At 47.0% G+C, this 23,921-nt stretch overlaps 1 protein-coding gene across 1 annotated transcript in view; it reads left to right on the plus strand.

The window, feature by feature from the left end:
• The window catches only part of Tiam1 (TIAM Rac1 associated GEF 1), a 292,115-nt gene that overhangs the window by 245,380 nt on the left and 22,814 nt on the right, over nt 1-23,921 (plus strand). The window contains exons 16-22 of the mRNA XM_059276856.1: nt 4,022-4,125; nt 13,472-13,651; nt 15,315-15,383; nt 15,641-15,766; nt 18,139-18,247; nt 22,978-23,157; nt 23,260-23,378. Coding sequence (XP_059132839.1) covers nt 4,022-4,125; nt 13,472-13,651; nt 15,315-15,383; nt 15,641-15,766; nt 18,139-18,247; nt 22,978-23,157; nt 23,260-23,378 — 887 coding nt within the window. The remainder of the gene's footprint in view (nt 1-4,021; nt 4,126-13,471; nt 13,652-15,314; nt 15,384-15,640; nt 15,767-18,138; nt 18,248-22,977; nt 23,158-23,259; nt 23,379-23,921) is intronic.

The following is a 23,921-nucleotide window of genomic DNA, read 5'->3' on the forward strand; positions in this document are numbered from 1 at the left end:
CCAGACGAAGAGGGTAATTCCTTTAGTCTCCATTGTTTGGAGGAGTGCATTTTGTGGTAAGAGCAGTTCTGCTGTAGAAAGTTGTGAAAATGTGTGTGTGTGTGTGTGTGTGTGTGTGTGTGTGTGTGTGCGCGCGCGCGCGCGCGCGCGTGCACGTGCATGTGTATAAGTAAGCCCACCAAGCTGAGGGTATCCAGAAAAGGATCCGCGTGTGGGAAGGAGGTGTCTCCTCTCTGCTTGGATCCCTGGCCTGGCTGCTCTGCTCTTTCCCCTCAGTATTTTTGAAGTGGGGCCACTGTCACTTGCTCTCTCCTGTTTTCTTTGGTCACGAGCATCCATTCCTGACCATTTTCGTGGTTATTGTTGCAGAACACACCAGTACAGCACAACCTCACTCCTGCAGCCTGGTGGCTTGGGCTAAGCTCAGCAGGCTGGAGACTTACTGTCTTAGTCTGGAGTCACTCAGGGCTTGGCTGAGGCCGTGTGGTTGACACTGTCCTCGCTCACATGTAATTGGGCAGTGGGGACCTCCTCTGTACGAAGCCTCTCATCTTTGAGACTGTAGTTTGGGGTTTCTTTGTATGGCGGGCAAGAACAGGAACTGTGCAGCCACTCGGGGTCCCAGCTGGAAATGTGTTTATTTTCACTTATATTATTTCTGCTGGCCAGAGCAAGCCATGAGTCAGCCCAGGTTTCTGATGCAGGGTGTAGTCTCAGGGCTGTGCTTCTAGGGTGGGAGGGATTGAGCTGGTGGCTTTCTTGAGCTGCAGGCCTGTGTCCTATGTCCCTTTCTTCTCTCTTGTTAGTGGCATTTGTCCAGTGGGTTTTCTGCTGAGTCTGTGTCTACCTGGAGCTGCTTTTTGTGATTGGCGTGAGTTAGGATCAGTGTGTTTCTTTTCCACGTGGGCCACTCACCGCACTTGTGACATTTGTCAAATGTTCCATCTCTTTCCTGACGGCACTGGTGCGTCTGCTGAGTGTCACACTTCCATCTCGGGGTGTGGCTCTTTTAAGCAGTGCGTTCTGTGCTGCATTATGTTGCTGTAACTTTATCTCATGTTTTGCTCTCCGGCAGGGAAAGTACCTCCATCTTGTTTTCTTCTCCTTCACTGTCTTTGATGGGGTTGGACTTTTCTTGTTCTAGGAAAGTGTTGCCAGTGTGGTCCGCTTGAACGTCGCTTCTCTAAGTTAAGGCAGTTTCGGCCTTTAGTAGATCTCTTCTTGTGTAAGTTGCTAATCCTTGGGAGGAGGGCTAGAAAACCATTCACAAATCAAGCTTAGCCGTTGTAAATGTTTGTGTCTTCTGTGTCTTGACTAAGCCTGCTGCATGTAGTCATTTCTAGAGTGTTCCATGTGCTTGGTTATGCTCTCCATGTCTGGACTCTTCTCTGGGTGTTCTGCTCTATTTCTTGTGTATATCATTCTGCTGGGGCTTTCTTTTATACTGTATTTATTTAAGTTAAGCCTTTAACGGTTTTTTAGAAGACCCATGTATTCTGACCTATATCTGTAATTCCATTTCATTTTTCTCACTTATTTTCCCTTCTCTTTCCTGAATTGCATTTTTAAATTCCATTTGCAAGTTACGTAACCTGTCCCTATTCTTCTACTGCTTGCTCTTACAGTTTGGACATGATTCTTCACCTAGCAGAAACCAAAGCTAGTTCTTCCTCTTCCTCAGCTTCAGTCGCCCTCAGCTCTGTTTTCATTGTATCTTCCAAACAGTTTTGGTTCTGTTTGAAACACCAAAATGTCTTTTTGAGAGCGGAGGTGGGGTTGTTTTATATTTTAAGCCTACCCCGTGTAAATGTCAGCATTTTATCATTTCAGTTTGCATACCAGATTTTTTTTAGGGTTATAACCGTGTTTAATTTTTTTTTCCCTGAAATACATACTTCAGAGAATTTTTTTAAGTGAGGTACATGCTCTCACTCTGTTTCTAAGGAGTTCTTATCACAGTCTCGTTTGCTATTTATTTGTGGGGTTCTAGGGGCTGAATTTGGAGCCTCGCCTACTTCTAGGCAAGGACTTTACTGCTGAGTTCCGCACCCCCAAGTTTGTGTGTGTTATTTTTTGGCATTATTATTTAGTGTTTGTGGGTGTTTTGCCTGAGTGTGTGTCTGTTAACCACATGTGTGCATTGTCCCGGGACTGTAGTTACATGTGGCTGTGAAGTGCTGTATGAGTCCTGGGGAATGAACCTGGGTACTTGGGAAGAGCAGTCAGTGCTCTTAACTCTTAACCACTGAGCCATCTCTCCACTCCTGTGCCTAAACTTTTGAGTGGTCGGACACTGAAATTGCAGTTTATATGAAGGTTTATTTGCTAGAATAAGGCAGTACTTTCAGATGGACTTAACAATCCTCTTTTTTTTTTTTTAACTTTGATTTATATTTTTATCCATCAACTGTTTAATTTCTGTGGATACAGCTATTATTATTATTATTATTATTATTATTATTATTATTATTATTGAAATTCCATTAATTTGTATGATCTTTTTTGAAAGCACCTTTTTGTAAAAAACAATTTCAGCCTTGTTACTTGACATTTTGAGGTAGCTGGCTTTCCTGTGGTCCTTGGTATCTTCTGCCCTTACAGGGACGTGTTCTTCTGCTCTTTGCTTTCTTATGGCAGTTTTGTTAGGTAAGAGCTTTAAGGCTGAAGCACATCCTCAGCCCTCTTGTGTTTCCTAACTCGGGGTTATGGCTTCCTGTTGGGCCATGTTCCAGTCCTGCACGGTCTGTAATGCCATTGGGATGAAAATCCAGAAAGACCTTGAGGTGCTGTGGTGGGTTGAATGAGAATGGACCCCATAGGCTCATATATTTTCACGTTCGGTTTCCAGTTGGTAGGCGCCACCGTCCCTTCCTGCCATGATGGTCTGGACTGCCTCTCTAAAACCGTAAGGAAGCCCTCGTTAACTGTTTTCTTTTATAAGTCATCTCTTCACAGTAATAGAAAAGTAACAAGGACAAGAGGTTTTTCCATTTCTTGGATGGAGCACGTTGTATAAATTTGAGCCCTTGCTAGCCCTCGAGGGCAGCCCTGTGATTATATAGTCTGAGGGAAAAGACCTGCCATGCTCCCTTCTACTCTCTCCCCAAGTTGTCCTGACCCAGAGACTTGTTTCTTCCGCGTGGCTTCAGGGTTGTGTGTCCCGATAGGAGTGGCAGTGCCCTTGGGTCCCTGCATGTTCAGATTCTACTTGGGAAGGTGTTATTGCACAGGAGTCTTTCTACTACAGGTATGGGCAGTGGACCCGAGTACTTACTGGGAACATTCAGAGCTAGTGGGAAAAAAGGGGTATCAGGCCTATGTGGTCCCTGTCTGTTGAATAGGAATCTGTGTTTAACCAGTCCCCAGGAATTCAGATGTGATTGTTGCCCCACCCCCTGCCACCGATGTGTGCATGGGTGTATATGTGTGTGTGTGTCTTGTGTGCATGATTGTATGCATGTGTGCATGGGTATGGGTACATGTGTATATGGAGTGTAGGTGCATATGTGTGTATATGCATGTGTGCATGGGTATGTGTATATGTGTGCACAGGGGTGCATGTGTCTGTTTGAGTGTGGGAGCTTCTGGTTGATGCTAGGCATCTTCCTCTATCACTCACCTGTTATACAGATACCACCCCCTCATGACCTAATCTGTCTGAATTCACTACCTCCTCAGATTCCACCTCCAAATTCCATCCCATTGGCATTGGTGTAATGTTTCAACATAAGGATTGTGGGGAACAAATATTTAACCCATAACAATTACTTTATATCGTCAAACATTTAAAGTATAAAAATGTATGTGAAATATCATAGCAGTGACAATAAAAATTTATTGAGCGAAGATTATGACTTGTACTCAGAGAATCATCAATACACACACACACACACACACACACACACACACACACACACACACACCCCGGTGCTTCACTTCGGGCCGCCATCCCATCACACCAGATAGCTTTCGGCCATGACTGTATGTGCTGACCGCATGCGTTCCTCTGCTTCTCCGGCAGGGCACAGTCTCTGCAGCGAGCAGGGCAGCAGTGCTGAGGTCGCTCCGGAAGAGGGCGAGGGACCGGACCTGGAGTCTTCCGATGACACAGATCACAGCAGCAAGGTGAGAGATTTTCATTTTCACATCCCGTGTCCTGCAGGATCACAGCTGGCACGCCACCTCTGCGGCTGCGTGTGTTTAGGTGGCCTCTCTGTGGGATGAAGTGTTTCTGCTTCTGAGATGCTACTAAATAGCTGGACATGGAATCCAAATTGCAGCCTTGGTAACGAACCCATATGGGAGAATCCAGGGCAGAAATCACTGGGAATGAATTGAGGCTTCTTTCGTTAATTTCTGCCCCGGCTGGAATTCCCCGTTAATGCCATAATTTCATCCCATTTCCTTCCTCCGTTGTCATTTGGGCAGGATGAAGCATCATCCTAAATGCGCATAATTGAGTCAGCAATGCCTTCTTGCTACTTAGGGGTTCTGCAATGATCCGCTTTTGAGCAATCTGCTTTCGACTCTTGTTCAAGGTGCACTTTTTTTACATTAAAGGGAAAGGAAACCATTTTTTTTTTTTAAATTAAGACAATTATACTGTTCTTCAGTTGAATACTGTGAGCAAAAAACTTTTCTTTTGATACTTTGGTGTAACACAACGAGGTTGATGCCTGTAATTCTGCAGGCTTCTCTCTACTTTGTCAAGTGTTCAGTGTATCGGTAGTTCGTTTGTTCCAGAGTTTCTGAAGCAATAGTGTTTAAAAACCCCTGTGTCCAAAAGACATGTTTCCGGACTGCGTCACTGTATTAGTTACTTTTCTGCTGCTGTGATAAAACACTCTGACCATTATCAACTTAGGGGGAGGAAAAGGTTTATTTCATCTTACGCTTCAGGTCACAGTTGATAGATGTTAAGGCAGGAACCCAAAGCAGAAACCATGGAAGAAGGCTTGGTGCATACCTACCCCCACTACCTGTTTTTCGAGACAGTGTCTGTCTCACTATTTAGACCTGGCTGGCCTTGGTCTTGCAGAAATCCCTTTGCCTCTACCTTTTGAGTGCTAGGATTAAATGTTATACCACCATACGTGGCTTAACTAGCTTTCTTATACAGTCCAGGACAGTCTGCCTAGGGATGGTGCCACCTGCAGTGGGCTGAGCCCTCCTGCATCAGTTAATAATCAAGACAATGCCCCAGAGACTTGCCCAAAGGCCAGGCTGATCTGGGTATTCCCTTTTCCTCTCACATGACTCTAGCTTGAGTAATTGTCTAGGTTGACAATTTAGGCTATTCCACAATCATCTTGTCAGATAATGTTAATCTCTCCATTGCCCATTATTTTCCGACACTTCCCACTCACCCACATGAACAAATCACATGTTGGAAGCCAGAAGCAGGTATTGGATCTCCTGGAGCTGGAGTTATAGGTTGCGGTGAGCTTTTAAACATGGAGAGTGGGAACCAAGCTTTGATCCTCTGCAAGAGCAGTGTGCTGGTTGGTTTTTTTGTCAGCTTGACGTAAATTCAGGTCATCTGCAGAGAGGTAGTTCCAGTTGAAAGAAAGCCCCCATCAGAGTAGCCTTTGGGGCGTTTTCTTGACTAACGATTAATTCAGGGCCAGCTCACCGGGGGTGGGCAGTGCCACCCCTGGGACGGTGGTCTTGGATGGTGTAAGAGAGCTGGATGCAGAAGCCATGGAGAGTAGCCAATAAGCAGCTTCCTCCTTGGTCTCTGCTTCAGCTCCTGACTTGGATTCCTGTCCTGACTTCCCTCAGTGATGGACTGTGACTCCAAAGGTAGAAGACAGATACACCCTTTCCTCCCCAGTTGGCTTTGCATGGTGTTTATCACAGCAAGAGAAACCTGGAGTAAGCCAAGTGCTCTTTCCCACTGAGCCATCTCTCCGGCTCCTGTTAGTAGCCCTTGATTGATTAAATTTCTGATTCAAGAGATTTGAAAGCAAAAAATTTCAAATTATACAGGCAGATCTTGGTGACTGGGTCCCACGGAATATTAATTATAAAGTCATGCTAATTCTATCTTTGGCGTATGTTAGGTACCGTTTCATATAATGTCATCTTCACAACACTCCTGAAAAAGATGCTCTCGGATTCTGTTAAAGAGGAGACTGGGGTTGGGGTTAGGCACTTGCTGAGAAACCCATGCGGTCTGTGGTATTGAAAGCAAGATAACAACCCAGTCTGGCCCTGGGCCTTGTGTTATTGATGCCTGCATTTAAATTACCTGCAGCCAGATTGTTTTGTGCCGACATTAAATACCAGGCTTCATGAAAGAGGGAACTAATTTATTAGTGGTGCTAGAGGCCAATTAGATACACAGCCATGAGCCATCTAACCATTTTCCTGATGCTTAATCTTCCTAAAGTGTCTCTTGATTAAGGTTAAACACTCTGGTTGCATCGACTGTATTGGTATGTAAATTCATTTTTAAGTTGTATACTGCTGTAACCTGGAAGGGATGATTAAGCCTTGTCTGAATGTGCATGCATTCATCAGGTGGAGAAAGATACCTGATAAATTAATAGAAAATGGATGGCGAAGTGGCTCAGCAGGCTTAGGAACCTGTTGCCAAGCATGTCAACCTGATTTCTGCCCCTGAGATCCACATGGTGGGAGAGGCTATTGAGTCCTGCAGATTGTCATCTGACCTCCACACATGCACCATGGCATGCCCTGCGCCCAGACATGCCTACCCCCGATCTCCACGCATGCACCATGGCATGCCCTGCACCCAGACGTGCCTACCCCTGACCTCCACACATGCACCATGGCATGCCCTGCACCCAGACGTGCCTACCCCCGACCTCCACGCATGCACCATGGCATGCCCTGCACCCAGACAAGCCTACCCCCGACCTCCACGCATGTACCATGGCGTGCCCTGCATCCAGACATGCCTACCCCCAACCTCCACACATGCACCATGGCATGCCCTGCACCCAGACATGCCTATCCCTGACCTCCACACATGCACCATGGCATGCCCTGCGCCCAGACGTGCCTACCCCCGACCCTCACACATGCACCATGGCATGCCCTGCGCCCAGACATGCCTACCCCCGACCTTCACACATGCACCATGGCATGCCCTGCATCCAGACGTGCCTACCCCCGACCTCCACACATGCACCATGGCATGCCCTACGCCCAGACATGCCTACCCCTGACCTCCACACATGCACCATGGCATAGTCTGTACCCAGACATGCCTACACCCAACAGAATATTGAAATAACTGATTAGGTTTGGTCGGTCTCTCTCTCTCTCTCTCTCTCTCTCTCTCTCTCTCTCTCTCTCTCTCTCTTCTCTCTTATTTTGTCTTTTAAAGACAGGGTCTCACTATATAGCCCTGTCCACTATGTTGACCACACTGGCCTTGAACTCACAGAGAACACCTGCCAGCCTCAGCCTCCTGAGTGCTGGATTAAAGGGGTGCACCATCATGTCCTACTGCATTATCAGTTTTTATTCTGGAGGGAAGTGTGAAGCCAGAGACCCCGTGGGTTGTGTATGTGTGTGCATGTGTGTGTGTGTGTGTGTGTGTGTGTGTGTTTCCTTCTAAATGAGCTGGATGGAAAGAAAAAGCTGCTTGTATTCTCTGTCTCTTCAATGAAGTTTAGTTGTGCATGGCCTTTGGGAGCTGAGCAAGTGGATGATTGTGAGCTTGCTGTTCACTCGTGATGATGTAGGATTGTCACCTTGATGGCTGAGGTTGTCAAAAGCCAGGGGAGTCTAGCCACCTCCCCTGGTCAGTGCGTCTTTCCTCTGGTGACATGGTGACAGCCTTAGGTCTCCTCACCCCTCGTGACTTATTTCTCTTTGCAGCTTCTCTTCGAAAACTCTTGTTTGTGGAATGAAATGGGAGTTAGCTGAGGTCAGAGGAGCCCCGTGTCCTGCATTTCCAGGCCCCCTGGTGGCTCGGACATTGTTTCCCAGTTAGAAACTGTATTGGAATCATTTTCAGTGCCTTTCCATTCCTGACTGCTCCTGTTTTGGTTTTCATGCATGCTGTAATTGCTTGGGATGCATCGTTTTCGTGATGAAGCCCTAGCATGAAGTGTGGCGGGGCACACAGTTGAAAGAGCGGGTTTGTGTGGTGGGGGTTCCTGTGACTCCCTGAGGGGAGCCGCAAAGTTGTCCTGGCTGGCCACTTTAATATTCCTGTGCCATTTGAGATGCTGGCCAATCAGCTGGGCCTGCTGGCTGCAGGGCAGGGCCACCCACAGCCTGGGAGGGCACTCTGCTTTGTTGTCTTGCTGGCTTTGGCTCTCTCTTTCTGGGACTTTTATTGTTGAGGCAGGTAAAATCAAAGCATGAGTTCTTATCCAGGATACAGCTTTTGACAGCCTCCCGGAGTGCAAGTGGGGAAGCAGGTGCCTCTCTGGGGGCCGTGGCCGCTGTCAGTTCTGCACTGAGATGTGGACACAGGTCCGCACTGGAGGACCAGCATGGGATACCCTGGTGAGGGAAAGCTCTCTGCAAGCGGGAAGGTGGCCGGGGCTTCGGTTTCCTTGCTGAACACACGAAGTGCTAAGGAGGAATTACCATGAGACTAGATCCCCGAGGATGTCTGCACTGTGGAAAATCAAGCGCAAACCCAGGATGGAGGACAGCAGGGCAGGCAGCTCTCTCTACCGCACACTTCATCTGGTGAGCGCTCCGCTGTGTCTGTCCGCTTCGGGGAGACTGGCTTCTGTCTGTGCTCAACTAACGATGCTTATGCTTGCCCCGTAGCTCTGTATTTCAGCCCCGTTTCTTTCTTGGACACCCTTGTTCACAAAGAGCATATATTGTAGCAGTTTGGGGAGGATGCGGTCAGTAGTTAGCATGCAGTTGAATTTGTGTTGGGTCTTTATAGTTATCTTTTTTTTTTCTCTTCAGATTTAGGTGGAAGAACGCTTTGGCTTTTTAAATTTTATTTTTTATCTTTTTAACTCTCACTGGCGTTTCCCCCCCCCCTTTTTTTTTGCTATTGAGATTTTGCATGTATTCTATGTTCAGCGCACCATGCCCTTCCCACTCCGCCTCTGACAAGGGACTGGGAAAACAGCTGGGCGGGTGTTTTGCTCCTTTGGGTGCTTTTTCCCTTCTTTACTGCCGACTTGCAGTCGGTAAGGAAGGGTTGGCGAATCACCGGTTTAACATTAGCTGACCTACTTCTGTAGATCGGCTCCTGTAGTAAATGTTAACGCTCCAAAAAGAGAGTGCAGGAGTGAGCGCATGTCAAGAAACAGCGTGACAGCATCCTACTAAGCCTTTTGAGACTGGTGCTGATACCCGTGTCTGCCGGGCCCAGGGAGTGTGTCATTGAATGAGACAAACTCTGACAGGGTCTCTGCCTGGTGTTTGTTGTTTGAAGTTTGCTAGAAGAGACCCAAAAGCTGGTAGGGAATTAAAGGAACAGTGGATGACTGTAATGCCCTCTGAGACTGTGAAGTGTTTTTTTTTTTTTTTTTTTTTTTTTTTTGTTTTGTTTTTTTTTTTTTTTGCTCCACCGTCCCTCAAAAAAAAAGTTTAAATAAAGGCTGTAAGATTTGAGGCCACTCTTGCTCCTTTTAAATCCGTGGGAAGTGTTAAATCGGTCAGAGTCAAAGAACAGTTTTAGAAGTCGCTCATCTGGAGGCAGACGTTGCCTTTGGTGGTTGCGTAACAGGAAGGCTTAAACAGCTGGGTCGCTCCAGTTGGTCCTGTGTCCTTAAGAGTCTCCCTGCCTCCCTTTGTGCTTCCTTTTCATCTTGCACAGGGGGAAAGGATGTCATAAACACCGAGCCCCATGCTGGCCTTGGTAAAGTGGCCCGTTCCTCCTTTGTTGTCTTGCCTTCTCTGTGTGGTGGCCGAGTCCCAGTTTTTACTGGGGACACCTCTGCCCCTTCAACAATGTCCAAGTCTCCAGTGCCTGTGAGTGCTACTCTTGGGTTTCTGGTGATAGTCCTCAAGTGGAGAGAGACTGTGTGCCCTGCTGGAAGTCCCTGGGTTGTTTTCCTCTTGCCCCAGAGCCAGGGCTGCCTTCATGGAGCTTGTTGGGAACCTCCCACCCAGCTTGCCTGGCTGGGCATGTGTGTGTTCATGATGCTAGGTGTGTGAGTGACCCATAGCCACCTGACAACCAGCTATGGAGTGGTCAGTTCTTTCTCTCTCTGTGCTGTACCTTGCAGGTACCAGGGACAGGGTCCATAGTGGCTTTGACCTGCATTAAAGGTTTGACCACAGCGGAGGGAGGCAGTGGAGGGAGCTGGAGGTTTAACTGGGCAACAATATGTGAAATCAGTAGCTTAGAGACATTCCAAGGGGCCCCTGCACGTCAGAGTTCCTTCAAAGGATATTTTAGAGGTAATGTTTTAATCAGACAAAATTCTCAAACTTTAAGGCATCTTTTAAATTCTCTCCAAACAGAAACAACCCACTCATGATATCTACATGCATCTACTTACTAATTCTATGAAACCATCTTGTCCCTTCAAGTAACATGTATTAGCAGTGAAGAAAAAAGAAATGTGTGGGGAGTCAGTGCCTTGGGATATACCCCAAAGTGTGTCTGTCCCCTTGAGTTGGGAGCAGAGTGTTGTGAAGGACCCTATTCAGCTTCAGAGAACATTCAGGATGGGTCTAATGAGAAGGGCTGAGCCCTCTAGAGGGAACCCCATGGAGCTTTTAGGTATCCCCCAAGAAACTATGGGGGCAGGGCACTGGTTGTCAACTCTGTCTTCTACCTGTGAGATTTCCTCCAGAAGGGCACATTTTACAGTTTCCCGTTTTCTGTAGGGGATATACCTTGAGACCCTCAGTGGATGTCAGAAGCCATGGATAGGCGGATAGTGCCAGTTCCTGCGTGTACTGCGTTTTTTCTCATGCCTACGTGTCTTTGATAGAGTTTAATATTAAATTAGGCACAATAAGAGATTAATAACTAATAAACGAGAGCAACTGTGCATAAAACCTGCAACATGTAAGAGCGTAAAATATAATAAAGTACTTCAGTAAAGGTTTTGTAAACGGTTTCCCCTGAAAGTGCCAAAACAAAATGTTAGAATTTTCTGATAATAACTGAAACCTCAGAAAGTGACCCCAAAGTTAAAGTTGATCACCGCACTTCATATGGTTCTGAGTGTGTGTGTGTTTGAGTGTGTATGTGCAAGCGTGTGTGTGTGTGTGTGTGTAAGCGTGTGAGTGTGTGTGAGTGTGCACATTCATTTAGGACTTGATTTGGGTACTAACAGAAGAAAGGAGAATGCCCAGGCTGCTCAGGGGAGGCATCCAGGGAGTCCGCTGGGCATGGAGTGCCAGAGTGGCACCAGTCTAACTAGGAATGTACTTCACAGAGACCAGGGCAGCCCCCCTGTTCACATTCTTGAAAGTAGTGTCTTTAGGTACTCATGGTATCAGAGAGGAACCAAGAACCCGAAGTCCCATTCCATACCTTCTTTATTTAAGACGTTGACACCTCCTGTGTGGTGGGGCCTGACTTTTGGAGTGCCCTGTTCCTGCTGTCTTCAGAACCTCTTACAGTGTTTGCCTTTTGTGCAGTTGCGGGATCTGCTTGGGATACTACACAAGGTCCCGTGGGTAATCATCTCAATGATAAAAGTGCAAGAAAGGGTGTTGTGCCGATAATTGGAGTTCCGTGATGGGTGTGTTTGTCATGGGAGTTGTGTGTGAAGGACAGCCAGCTGTGGTTACAGATGGAATTGTTACAGAAGCCCTGTGTAAGCCATGGTGCCAGAGCCACACTTGGTTGTTAGGTGCCTGGACCAGGCAGCAAATCTGAGCAGCCCAGGGGAGCGTGTGATGGGATGGGGGTGGGTTGTTATCTCTGTCTTCTGCCTGTGAGATTCTCTCCAGAAGAGCATTTTTATCCCCCCATCATAACTGCATTAGAAAATGTTACCTCTCTTAGTTATCATTAGATCATTAAAGGGAGGCACGAACAGTTTGTTAAGTGGGTATATTTGTTCCCTTGTTTCTATTGTTGTGACAAAGCCCAATTTGACTCTATCGAGATGACCTCAAGTTAGTGAAGTGACCCATAACTAATTCCTTTGTTCCTGCACCAACAGGCTTTGATGTAAAGCAGGCGTTTTCTCCCTTTTCTAACAATCTTATTGAGATAAAGCTTACACAGCATACAGTGCAGCCCATTTGGGTGGGTTTGCTATCCCTAAGTGGAGATTATTTTTGCGGGGATATCTGAAACCCACAGTTTCCTGGAGGATGCTGAACAGTACCCATGACAGGTGACATGCTTTCTGGCAGCTACTGGAGTTAACAGTAGCCATAAATAAGCCATGGCAAAGAGAATGATAACCATGTGAATCACTGTCCAGGCTCTGGGCTTTCCTGCCTTATGCTGCCCCTAATGCACCTCTTGGTTTTGGTGGGGGGATCTGAGAAACGCTGTCTGTGTTCTCTTTGGCATATGCCAATCACCCTTCACTGTATTTAAATCCTGTCCTGTGGAATGTGCTAGGTCCTGGCTCTCCTGCCTTACTCACAGCCTTTGGCTTACAGTTCTGTGGATCAGCTATTGTTTGAGGAAAGAATGTTCTTCCTAGATGATAAAGGCGTAATTCTTGATCAGCACCATCATTTCCTGGAAAAGGGCCCCTTTGAGTTTAGGATTGGAATAGACACTAGAAAGACTCTAGTGAACTAGAAGGTAGAGAGTATCCACCCAACATTACTGGTGTGCATTGGACAGACAAACCAGTCCTTACTCCAAACAGTGCCTGGGGCAATCAGGTCCATGAGACCCTGCACCCAGGAAACAGACAGGGTTGGATGTCTGTGAGTTCAAGGCCAGCTTGCTGTACATAGTGAGTTACAGGGCAGCCAGGGCTGCATAAGGAGGCCTTGTCTTTGTAAACAACCCCAAACCAAATGCCAGTACCTCGCATTCCAGTGTAGACCCTGACTTGAAGGAGCTGAGCTATGGGACTGGGGTGTTTAGGAGATCCAGGGCTTCAGTGAGGAAAGCCACTGAGCTCGCTGGGTTTGCAGCATCCTGTGCTTCAGATGACATCACTCCATAGGGTGGATCAGGAAATCGAGGGCAATCATTGCAGCCTTTCCCTCAGTCATGTCCTCCTGAGGCAGTGGAGGCTGAGGGCCACAGTGGCCTGTTTTAACTGCCTTCTGCTCAGAGGGCAGCAGAGAAGCTGGAAATAGCAGAACTTATCAAAAATACAGTTATCTGTCTAAATGTGAAGAGTGTTTAATGACTACAGGTAGACATTGTCTTCCAGCTTGCTAAATAAGTGTACCAAACCGAGTCTGATAACTGAGTAAATAGCCTTGTTCTTTGTGTTCCATGTCATTAACTCCTTCCTTCTCATCGGTCAGCTTCTCATGAAATGGTTCAAAACATAGGCTCTGGGCTGGGGATGTAGTGCCAAGGATCCCGGCTGAGAGGTGACTCCATCTGCTTTGCCTTATCACCTGTGCCCCACAGAGCACAGAACAGGTTGCCGCGTTTTGCCGGAGTCTGCACGAGATGAACACCTCCGACTCGAGCCCGTCTCCTCAGGATGCCACAGGCCCTCAGCTGGCCACCACCCGGCAACTGTCAGACGCCGATAAACTGCGCAAGGTGATCTGTGAGCTGTTGGAGACTGAGCGCACCTACGTGAAAGTACGTCTGCCTCCCCAGCCTCGGGGGCCTTACCCACATTTTCTTCTGCAAAGAGTGAAGCGGGTCGCTGTCTGAGTTAGGGTTTCTGTTGCTGTGAAGGGACACTATGACCACAGCAACTCTTAGAAAGGAAAACATTGAACTGAAGCTGGCTTATGTTTCAGAGGTTCAGTCCATTATCATCGTGGTGGGACGTGGCGGCAGGCAGACAGGGTGCTGGAGGAGCTGAGAGTTCTACATCTTGCGGGCAACAGGAAGTGGACAGAGTGTCACACTGAGTGAAGCTTGAGCAAAAGAGACCTCAAAGCCCGCCTCCACAGTGACACACTTCCTCCCACAGTGACACACTTCCTCCAATAAGGCCACACCTACTCCAACAAGGCCACACCTCCTAACAGTGCCACTCCCCTTAGGGGCCATTTTCTTTCAAATCACCACAGGCACTCCCTGAGTTTTAACCTACGCCAAGGTCAAGTCACAAATGCCAAGACCTCGAGCTCTCTTACGGAACTAGTATATTGATTAACATTGATAACTATAAATTCTTAATTGTTATTTTATATATTTATATGATTGGTGGTGAATATTAAATCATCTTTCTGGCTTTTCTCAATATGTTATAAGCTACTACTAAATCTGAATTCAGGGCCTGGTGAGATGGCTTAGTGGATAAGAGTGAGGACCTGAGTTCAGATCCCGAGAACCCACACTGGCTGCATGTGTCTGTCACAGCGTCTCTTGGGGGGCAGAGAAAGGCAGATCCCAGGAGCTTGCTGGCCAGCCTAGCTCAAAACCTAGTGGGCTCCAGGTTCACCGTGAGACCCTCTCTCAAGGGAATAAGGTAGAAAATGATTGAGCACAACACTCAACATCTTTTTCTGGCTTCTCCAGGCACATGCATGGTATTTGTACATAATGCAGTGTATACACACACACACACACACACACACACACACACACACACACACACTGTAGTTTCTTTTAAAATGTAGGATCCTAATTGATGAGTATTGATAAGAAAACTCTAATCAGTCATAAATAAAGTTTGTGGACACTCATGAAAATGGACTGATTGGAGTCTTTTTATAACCTAATGTGAGTCTAGGGAGAAGGAGCGAGTTTTCTATGTGTTATTAATTGTTCTGTTCCTACCCTGACTGACAGCAATGAGATCTAGGTTTTTGTTTTTTTAAGACAAGGTCTCACTGTGGAGCCCAGGTTGGCCCTGTATTCAAAACACTCTGCTTCAGCCCCCCACATGCTAGGATTCCAGCTCACGCCACCAGGACCGGCAATCAGCCTTACCCACTTAAATGTTAGTCTAAATCAGTCTAAATATTTTAAGTCTAGCATATTGTGACCGACAGGCCATATCCAGCCTGCTGCCTGTTTTGAAAATAAAGTTTTATTGGGACACAATCATGTCCCTTCCTGTTTGGAGCTCCTTAGCGGTCTCTCAGAGTACACCGTGAGTTAAAGAATCCATTTCAGCTGTTCTCAAGGGCCTGGAGAGTCTGTGGTACTTGTAGAAGAAGCCTGCTTCTTCCTGTCTTAATGGACTTCCATCACTGGCTCCTTGGCATTCAGAACCCAGTTTGTCTCTTCAGCCCGTAGATCCTTGTAGCTTTTTGGTATGCTAATGAAGTATCCTTCTGGCTTGTAGGACTTAAACTGCCTCATGGAGAGATACCTGAAGCCCCTTCAGAAGGAGACCTTCCTCACCCAGGATGAGGTATGGCGGGCTGTCTTGATGTGTGTGTGTGGGGGCACACTGCTGTTGACTGGCTGGTAAAAATGGAGCAATGACAGGGGTGCCTCTGGAATCCATTTAGTTAGAGCAGATCAGATACAGCCTGTGAAGTTTTGATGTAAAGTTGGAGCGTGAAGGACTGCCCCATTCTGTAATAGTAGACTTGGTAGTACTCAGACATCATAGTTTCTGAACCTCCATGTAATATGGGGTAGATTAAATTCTTTTTCATTTTTTAGCTTGATGTACTCTTTGGAAATTTAACCGAAATGGTAGAGTTTCAAGTCGAATTCCTTAAAACTCTGGAAGATGGAGTAAGACTGGTCCCTGATTTGGAAAAGCTTGAAAAAGTTGACCAATTCAAGGTAGGCCTCACCTTCAAGCCACTGAAAGCTGCCCGTTTGTGTCGCTGCTGGGGTTTTCTTGTGGGTCAGGGTGAACCCCCATGCCATGTTGCAGGTGGTCTTTTGTTCTTTGGGAGTCTGTGGAGCTCGTAGTACTGAGGACTTCCCAGAACTTCCCAGTGGGGGGACCATCCTCAAGGGAGTTGGGGTGGGAAGAGACCCCTTTATCTTTATCTTTCTTGTCTGATGCTGCTGACTCAATTCAACATATTTTTTTTTTTTTTTTTTTTTGGTTTTTCGAGACAGGGTTTCTCTGTGTAGCTTTGCGCCTTTCCTGGAACTCACTTGGTAGCCCAGGCTGGCCTCGAACTCACAGAGATCCGCCTGGCTCTGCCTCCCATCAATTCAACATATTTATCTGCTTATGTCTCCTTTGGAAGCTGCACCATCCTTAAGGTTACATTGGCTAGTAGCAAGTTAAATACATTAGCTAATAACAAATTAAATTAGTCCTCTGGTCTTTCAGTAAAATCAGTTTATCCTGTTCTGGGGAACTTTGCTGATCCCTGTCCAGACAGACAGCGTCCTTGTGGTCCTAGTGAGCAGGTGTGACTCGTGCCTGAGTAAGGGTTACTCACCCTCAGCTCATTTCCTCTCCCCTGCCTGGTATTCCCTGGAAGGAATTTCCCATTCCAAATTCCAGGTCAACAAAACTTATTGATGTGTGTGTTGGCTTACATGCCACTCCCCTGTGCTTTTAAAAACAAGGTCAGCCATGGTATAATTGGCAAAGCACTGTGCATATTTAAGGTATAGGCTCTGATAAAGCATGTGTGTATGAGTACACACACACACACACACACACACACACAACACCTGTGAAATCATCACTACAGACAGGACAATGACATAATCATCTCTGAAAGCCAGTTCCTACCACTGGTGATTTCCTGCTCCTGCCTCTCAGTACCTCCCATCCACAGGCAGCATGCTCTGCATCCTGATGGTGTAGGTGTGTTCATCAGCTGATGGAACTTCCTCTTGGGGATCTGCAGTGTGCACTAGCCTGTGGGGCCTTCAGAAGTTCTATAGGTGTGCAGCATTGGGCAGCCACGGTCAGAGTGTAGGAATCCCTCCCATCCTGTGTAGCAGGCACTGGAGATACTGCTTTATCTGGCTAGTGTATGGTAAATACTTAGTAACTGTTACTGTAAGCAAAGGAGTGGATTTCTTTGGTCCTTCCCAGCATTTCCTGTTTAGTTTGTGATCATGACTCTGGTAGACACATCTTTACATAGTCCTGCAGCCAGGGCACTTGAGAAGTATAGGAAGAGTTGGACATGAGGAGGAGATTTGAGGTCTCTGTTTACTGTGGATGCCAATTAAGCATGGCCTAAGGCAGACATTTTCTCCATCAGTAGACTATCTGAACTTCCTCTGAATTGTGAGTATCAGATAAACGGCATATTTGGGAACTGAGGTTATCATTTGCATCCCTTGCTTGGAGCCTTTAATTACTTTGTAAAAAATATTATTATTACTATCATTGTTATCATCATCATCATTATTATTATTGTTATTATTGTGTGTGCATACATGCCACGGTGTGCATTTGGAGGCTAGAGGACCTTCCACCTTACATGGGTCCCAGGGACAGAACTTGGGCTCCCAGGTTTTCGAGGCAGGTACCTTCCTTAACTGCTCATTATCTCATCATCCCGCATTGTAATTCTAAGCCTGTCTCTGAGCAAGACTAGATTCATGTGAACTTTCTGGAAGATGTTTTTCTGAGGCTTGCTCTTTTGTTCACTTGCTTAAAATGGGTGGGATCAAAAGCATCCCACACCAGGTGTATCTGTCCTAACCAGGAAGCTCGGTCCTGATGTTTTCTTTTTGGGGCCGCAGTCCACACTGAACGTGGCTCTTGCATTGGTATTGCTTACATTCTTATCTACTCCCGACAGAGGGGCTCTGGAGAAGGTGGAGGCGGTAACCAGGGGCATGTCTTCTCCACTTTGGAGGTGCAAGCCTTTCCTACATTTGTCTGGTTTGTCTCTTCTGTCTCCCAATAAGGAACTCATGAGAGAACTCAAGCTATTTCTGCCTTCCCCAAAATCTATTATTTTCTCATCGGCATTCAAACATCGCAGATAGGAACATTGAACACTCCCACTGTAAATACTGAGAAGACAAAACATACAACATCTATAGAATTCATTGCAAACCAAAATATGTTTCCACAATCAGTTGATGAACAAAGAAAGGCTTTGACAAGCCTGGAGACTGGTTGGTGCAGAGTGAGACCGGTGTGTTTTCCCTGCTCGCGCCTGCCGCACCGCTGGGTCTGCGTGAGGAGGGGACTGAACCCATTGCCCGTTTTCTCTTTAATCTAGAAAGTGCTGTTCTCCCTGGGGGGATCCTTCCTGTACTATGCGGACCGCTTCAAGCTCTACAGTGCCTTCTGTGCCAGCCACACGAAAGTCCCCAAGGTCCTGGTGAAAGGTAAGGCAGGGCTGGGTGGTTTGGACCGGTATGCTGGTTGCCAATTCACATTTGTGTGGATGGCTTTCAGAGAAAACTCTGAGCTACTGATGTGCAAGGCTGGCATTCCTGTAAGCCACAATACTGGTTTTGAGAAGACAAATATATTACTCTCTTAAATTCACCATTGATCACTTTTCTTGCAATGAAAATTTCGACTCAGCCATTTGGGGCTGGCGTCTTCTTGCAATAATGTAAAACCCACTTCCCCTCCCCCACCCCAAGACGGGGTTTCTCTGTGTAGCCCTGGCTGTTCTGGAACTCACAGAGATCTACCTACCTCTGTCTCCTGGGTGCTGGGGTTGAAGGCGTGTGCCAGCATTGCCCGATTTCTTCTGTTCACTAATTTCTGTTATAATTCACTGTGCTTCATATACCCTTTGTTTCAGAAGGTCATCTTTCCTGTGCTTTTTTTTATTCACAGGTGTGTGGTAGGAGCTGTCAGTGTTACTACTGAAGTTACTGAAGTTAGTTTTGCACAAATCAAAGTATAGTTTTTATGTTGGGAGCGTTCTCTTTTCTTACTGCCCCTTCCCCTTTCTCCCCTTCCTCCCTCTCTCCTTTCCATTTCATTCTCCCCACTTTCTACCCCACTTCTCCATCCTCCTCCTCTTTCCCCTTCCCCCTCCCATATTCCCCTCCCCCTTCTTCAAGAATCTAGCCGAGGGCCTTATGTGTGCAAGGCAAACACTGCCTTTGAGCTGCACCCCCTAGCCCTGATGCTTCCCTTGGGGGTTTTGAGAAAATAAACATTGTACATGTCTCCAGAACTTTTCTGCAGCCTCCACAGGTCACTGTATGAATGATGGTGTGCAATATGTAAAATGTTGATCTCCCAGAAATAAGAGAGGAATGGTAGTTGGCAGAGGCTGGGATGGGGGATGGGGTTAATAGGAAGAGGGTGGTTAGCGGGTGGGTAATGCACTAAAGAGAACAGCTCGGTTCTGTGTGCACAGCAGAGGGTATAGCACAGTGGTAGAGGTCACCTTGCATGCAGAAGGCCTTGAGGTCAAGCCCCAGTGCCTCCAGGAGAAAATCAAAAGCATGGCGGAGTGACGGTAGTTAGCAGTAATTAGAAGCTGAATATTGTCAACACAAAGTGATGGAAATATTTGTGAGAGATATTCTGAGTGTTCTTGCTGATCATTGTGTATGCATATATTAAATTATCACATCCTACCCCATGAATATGTATAATTACTACATATCCATAAAAAAAAGCTACGTCTGGTCCATTGTGGCAGCACACATCTGTAATTCCAGCACTCAGCAATCTGAGACAAGAGATAGGATTTTGAGTTCAAGACCAACCTGGACTATCTGGCTAGATCTTGTCTTTTAAAAAACAAAAACAAAAACAACCCCCCCCCCAAAAAAAACCAGTTCAATTTAGTCGAAAGATTTTCACTAGTCAGTATAATGCATACTATATGTGTATTAGCCGTTACTGTAGACAGAGTCCCTCCCAAAGGTATTAAAGAAGTGCTTCTTTGGAAGACAGAATCAGGACACAGTTTGGCTTCAAATGGCCTCTGGAAATGAGTGTGCTTTTCCTCAGCATTGCTATGTGGCTGCCAAGAAAACGTTTCTCATCAAGTCCCTGGTTGAATAATTTCCATGTGTTGTGTTGATGTTTGCTACCCAAGAGAACTAGCTTGGCTTAATGTAAAACCAATGTTAGGAAATACTAGAAAAATACAGGTCTTTGGATAACAAAGACTCTGCCCCAGATAATGTGAGGCATGCTGGGAGTGCTAGTCTGTGCAAAAGCATTCTGAGAATTTCCATGCCATGCTGTCTGATGTCAACCTATGTTTTCACACATGTGTTTTGGCTGTGTGTGTGTGTGTGTGTGTGTGTGTGTGTATGTATGTTTCTTTTAAAACTTTTATTGATTGCTAATCATTTTCAGATTGCCAAAATAAACATTATAGAGTTATTTGCTCTGTAGTGAAGTTATATATTCATTATATTCTTCTAAGTAATTAGTACTTTTAAAATCACTCCATTAGATTAAATTTGCCTCTGTGGATTTTTTCTTAATTCAATAACATTAATTTTTCCATCTGAAAAATATTATACCATCATTCCAAATTGTCCATAAAACAGTAGGTATGGCCTACATTTTTTAATTGTCAAGTGAGCTGGAGGTTTTTTGAGAATTTGTGTCTGCCATTTTTAGGTAGGCTGGTTGGGAGGACTGCACTGTGCTCTGCGAGCCTGCTCCCCCCTCATAGGAAATGTACTTCATGACTTAGTGACTGTCTTAGTCAGCCTTTCTAGTGCTGTGAAGAGACCATGACCACAGCAACTCTTATAAAGGAAAACATTTAATTGGGATGTCTCACAGTTTCAAAGGTTTAGTACATTTAGTCCATTATCATCATGGTGGGACATGGCGGCATGCAGGCAGACATGATGCTGGCTACATCTTGATCAGAAGGCAATAGGAAGTGGACTGAGACACTGGGCATGGTTTGGGCATCTATGAGACCTCAAAGCCCGCCCTCACAGTGACACCTTCCTCCAACAAGGCCACACCTACTCCAGCAAAGTCATACCTCCTAATAGTGCCACTACCTATGGGAACCATTTTCTTTCAAACCACCACAGTGACCAACAGCTGTATTTTGCACATGAGAATCTGGATATTAGAAATCAGGTTTCTCCATGTGTCAGCTCTAGAGCTAGCCCAACTTCTGTAGCATGTCTAGGTTACTGTCCCCATGTCCCTTTTGAAAGGAGAATCATGAGCTGAACCTGTGGAATCTGATCCCCCTCCTCCTCCTCTCCCTCTCCTTCCCTTCCTCCACCTCTCCTCCTTCTCCTCAATCTCTCCTCCTTCTCCTCAATCTCTCCTCCTCCCCCTCTCCTCCCTCTTTCTTCTCCCTCCCTTCCCTCTCTTCTCCTCTTCCTCCCCTTCTCCCCCTCTCCTCCCCACCTTCCTCTTCCTCCTCCTCTTCTGAGACACGGTCTCACTCTGTCGCCCTGTCTAACCTGGAACATGCCACATAGACCAGTCTGACCTTGAAGTCACAGAGACTCACCTGCCTCTGCCTCCCGAGTGCTGGGATTAGAGTGCGGGGCCCAGCTTGGTTCTTCCTAATAGGATTTTAAGGGGCTCAAAAAGCTGTGGCCATGTGAGCTCATCTCCTGGGGTTGCTGTTTGTCTTGCTGTTTCAAGGCAGGAGGACTCACCACTTCATGGCGCCCTTCTATCTCCCGTATTACATAACACTACTAACCATTTGGGGTGGAGATCTGTTTTTCAAAAATGAATAACCACTAAGTTCTAGGAAACTACTCATTTATTCAGAAACTATCAGGTTCCTCTGACAGACTGGGTGCTGTTGTGAAGAATCTAAGTCCATGGAGGGCTGTGTCTAATTTCTGATGGACAAACGTAATCCTGATGACATGTAGGTTCTGAGTGTGAAGAATGAGTTTGTTCCAGCAGTGATGATGCTTGGGTACTGATTTGTTCTAAAGACTGCAGCTCCAAAATAGAAGAAACGTGCAGGGGCAGGGTATGGAGGGTGGGGCTCGCTCTTCCTCTTGCAGCCTACATTGGGGCAGCCACCCCGCCAGCACTGTCCTATGTCCCCACCAGCCCAAGCATTGCAGGTGTCCACTGTGAAGTGACTTGAGCATCCCATCCCTCCCTCTTCATATGTTTTTGCCTTGCTCCATCAGTACTCTGCACCTGGAAGGCATTAGCCATTTTCCCAGTCGTCCTGGTGCGGGCCCCTTCCCACTGTCCTCCGGGGCCACTTGCCATCCCAGCTGGAACACGGATGAAAGTGAGGCTGGGAAGAAGGTGCTTGCCAGTGCTCTGAGCTCTGTTGGGTCAGCTCCCCACCATCCAGATGCTAACAGCTGGTAGCACCGAGCTGACACTGAGCAGATTGTTCTGAGGTTTCTGGCCTCACTCCACTTAACAAGGCTGCAGGATGCTGTTTCTGTTTCTGGCTTTTTCTGCCTGTTTTAAAGAGGTCTTCCCAGCAATGAAGTGCTTGGAAGCTTGGGAACCAGGCGGAGATTTCAGCTGGAGGTGCTAAGATTATTCTGGTGTGGCGGGGCTGGCAGATCAGATGATAACCATCGTTTGTCATTCATGGGTCCCAGGAGGAGGGGACAGCCATGCAGCATGGCCCCTTGGGGAAGCACTGGGATTGTTTAGGAGACAGAGGAATAGCATGCCACCTTGAATAACTTCAGTGGGCTCTGGGGTGTGGCCGACGCTGAGCAGTGTGACATCTGGCCCTGAGGTGATGAGCAAAGCCGGTGAGGACCCAGAGTGTCAGCGCCTCCTAGAACTGATAGGTGTGGGAGAGGTACACTCTGAATTGATTTCTTGCAGGCAATTCATTTGCTATCTTTAGGAGTTGGCTAGGCCTGGGAAGAGCAGTCTCCCCAAGGACAGTAGGAGTCAAAATGTCAGAATAGAAAGACAGGCTCAATATGAGGAGGGTGAACAAAATCCTTTAACTAGTCTGCATCCCCACCAAACGTACACATGACTGACAGGCGCATCCAGTGTGTACCTCGGCGGAGACCTCCTCCCTCTCCCCGGAGCCTGCTGGGCCCAGTCCTATAAAAAGATGCCTTGGAATTAGAGTGAGTGTGAGACGCGGTGCTAAGGGAACCACTGGGGCCTGCCACCCTGAGGGTCTGTGTTCTGTCTCTTCCAGCCAAGACGGACACAGCCTTCAAGGCGTTCCTAGACGCCCAGAACCCGAGGCAGCAACACTCATCCACACTGGAGTCTTACCTCATCAAGCCCATTCAGAGGGTCCTCAAGTACCCGCTTCTGCTCAGGGAGCTGTTTGCACTGACTGATGCGGAGAGTGAGGAACATTACCACCTGGATGGTGAGCATTTTCCCTTTCTTCCCCCAGCCTCTCCACACCCCTGCGACACCTGTCCCAGCCAGGCCTCTGCACAGCCCCCTTTCAATGCCTATGTTCTTCTAGTGGCCATCAAGACCATGAACAAGGTTGCCAGTCACATCAACGAGATGCAGAAGATCCATGAAGAGTTTGGAGCTGTGTTTGACCAGCTGATTGCTGAGCAGACAGGAGAGAAGAAGGAGGTGAGGCGCCCCCCCCCCCCCCCGCCCCAGCTTTGATGCTCTCTTTTTATGAGGTGTGATTGTTTTCTCTGGCAGGTGTTGTACAGCAAGACTTTTCCTTGGGTAGGTGCAACACACACATGTCTACTCACTCCAGACAAGGATCCCATGATAGACCAAAGTATGAATACCTCCCAAATCCTACTTGGTGAACCAATGAGTTTTATTGGGGTTACTTGCAGGAATATGGGTGAGGGGTCACTTACAGGAGCAGAAATGACTCAAAGACAGCCACATAACCAAAGCCCACCCCAGCATGGTGACAGCTCACAAAAACTGGGAACCTGGAGCACACTGCACAGCCTGCAGGCAGCTCAACAGGTTGGAGAGTGTCCTTTCCAGGTGACTCTGGTCTAAACCTCTTCCAGGCAGCTTGGCTGGTTCCTGCTTCTTTAGGCAGCAGGTCTAGTCTGAGAATCTTTGCATCTTGGCTGGTCTGAGAGTGACTCTTGGCTGTCTTTATTGCTTATTCTGGGAAGGAGGGGCCTTAGTAAATCTGGTCAG

Source organism: Peromyscus eremicus, chromosome 12 (genome assembly GCF_949786415.1).
Source record: "Peromyscus eremicus chromosome 12, PerEre_H2_v1, whole genome shotgun sequence".
NCBI classification, from domain to species: Eukaryota; Metazoa; Chordata; class Mammalia; order Rodentia; family Cricetidae; genus Peromyscus; species Peromyscus eremicus.